General features: G+C 32.3%; 1 protein-coding gene across 1 annotated transcript in view; it reads left to right on the forward strand.

The window, feature by feature from the left end:
* Positions 1-716: 716 nt before the first annotated feature.
* Positions 717-2,007, forward strand: part of LOC105625643 (histone acetyltransferase KAT7) — a 48,776-nt gene continuing 47,485 nt past the window's right edge. The window contains exons 1-2 of the mRNA XM_012206964.1: positions 717-734; positions 1,083-1,551. Coding sequence (XP_012062354.1) covers positions 717-734; positions 1,083-1,551 — 487 coding nt within the window. The remainder of the gene's footprint in view (positions 735-1,082; positions 1,552-2,007) is intronic.

The raw sequence follows: 2,007 nt of genomic DNA on the forward strand, positions 1-2,007 counted from the left end.
TAATTGGTCCTTCAAATGCTTCAAAGTATTTATAGCAAAACTTTGACCACAGCCATCAGAATCAGACTATGCATTGAAGATTGAGATTAAAAATTAAAGATTGAATTTTCAACAAAAATGTTTTGATTCCTTTTGTTCTGATTGGTCAAACTTTAATCTTTCAATCTCATTCTTTAATGCGTAGTCAGGGAATCGATTCTGTATCTTAAAAATTACAAAAGTGAGCGAATTTACTAGAATACTTATAATTTCATTGGTCAACACCTAGTAAATTTGCTCACTTTTGTAATTTTCATCTTAGGTTTGTCGCGTCGCATGTTTCAGCATGCTCCAATGTGCTCTTGCTATAGCTTCTACTCACTTCAATGAGCGCGTTAGAGTGAGTAAGTGCTGTGGTAGGAGCATTTTAGAGCATGTTAGAACATGCGACGTGAACAAACTTCTTGTTTGAAAATACAGAATCGACCTCCTGATAGCCTTATTATATTCCGGCCTAATTATGCACATCACCTTTTTAATTTCTTCTTTCAACACCATAATCTATGGTATATGGTCACATACACGTTCGTTTCATGTACGATTTGTAAATAGTTGTTTTGAAACGTGATGTGAAAGTAATGAGTGTTCGGGCAAAAGTTTGATGAGAAATGAAAATATTCTGGCAAAGATGATACTCAACGATGTCTATCAATTGAATGAGAGGTAGCATCGCAAAGATGACGCCTAAACGGAAGGCAAGTGTATTTATAGGTTATGGCAATTGAAGAACGTTTATACATTACGTGCACTTTATTCATCACAATAATCGCTTTGTTTTTTATTATTTTCTTCGTTAATTGTAAAGGATTGAGTCTACAATTTTTTTTATTTAAGAAAAAATCTCCCAAAATATGTATAGTTTGTTTTTTTATAGCTGAATTAGTGCATTTAAAATGAATATATATATATATATATATATATATCTATATATATACATATCTATATATATACTTTAAGTTCCAAAAGTTACACTAATTTACATCTGTAAAACTTTTTTATGACCTCTTATGTGTTAAAATATTCAATATGACATTATTTTGTAGACAACTAGTTCAGAATCTACATCAACGACTAGCTCAGGATCTTCATCGAGTAGCTCGTCGAGTTCAGGCAGTGAGTCTAGCTCCTCTGACTCAGAGAATTCTAGTAGTTCTGCCAATAGTCAAAAAGCATCTGATACAGAAAGAATCAAGAAAAAAGCGCCATTTTCAGCCACCCGTCATGTCAAATCTAAAGCTGAAACAGTGGCTGTGCCACCATTGGAAAATAAAAATAAAGACAAACAACTACCAAAATCGAGATCGTCGATGTATTCTTCCGAATCTGAAGAATCACCCAGCAAAGCAAAATCACTACAGAAGCGGAAACCACCGGCTAAACCGAAAGCTACTGCTACCGTGGCACCAGTTGTTAAGACGCAGAGAACTCCCACAAAGCCAACACCTGCATCAGGACAACATAAAACTGTATCTGCTCCCAAACCTGCCAATGCCAAACCCAACAAATTTTCTGGTAAATTTATTACTTCGATTTTATTAAATATTTTATATTTCTATATGGCTGATATATATATATATATATATATATATTTCATATTTAAGATTATCCTAACAAATACAAACTTAAGATATTAAATCGGTTGCAGAGCAAAGTAGGGTGACTAATTCTTGATCAGCTAATTTTGAGACATCAATCTTAAAATATGGCCATACAACAGAACAATTCAAGGCTTCTTCATTGCTATATATTGAATTACAAAAATATTTGTAATTTTTTACTTTGTAGAATTAATTAAGTAAATTAAATAAATTAGGTGTGTGTGTGTGTGTGTGTGTGTGTGTGTGTGTGTGTGTGTGTGTGTGTGTGAGATTAATTCTATTTACTAAATATAGAATACAAATATCTACAAGAAAATAGTAAGAAAAGTAAACTAAAAAATAGTTTCTACTAATTTAAAGTTGTAGGTTA

This window comes from Atta cephalotes, assembly GCF_000143395.1.
Source record: "Atta cephalotes unplaced genomic scaffold scaffold00003, whole genome shotgun sequence".
In the NCBI taxonomy this organism is placed as follows: Eukaryota; Metazoa; Arthropoda; class Insecta; order Hymenoptera; family Formicidae; genus Atta; species Atta cephalotes.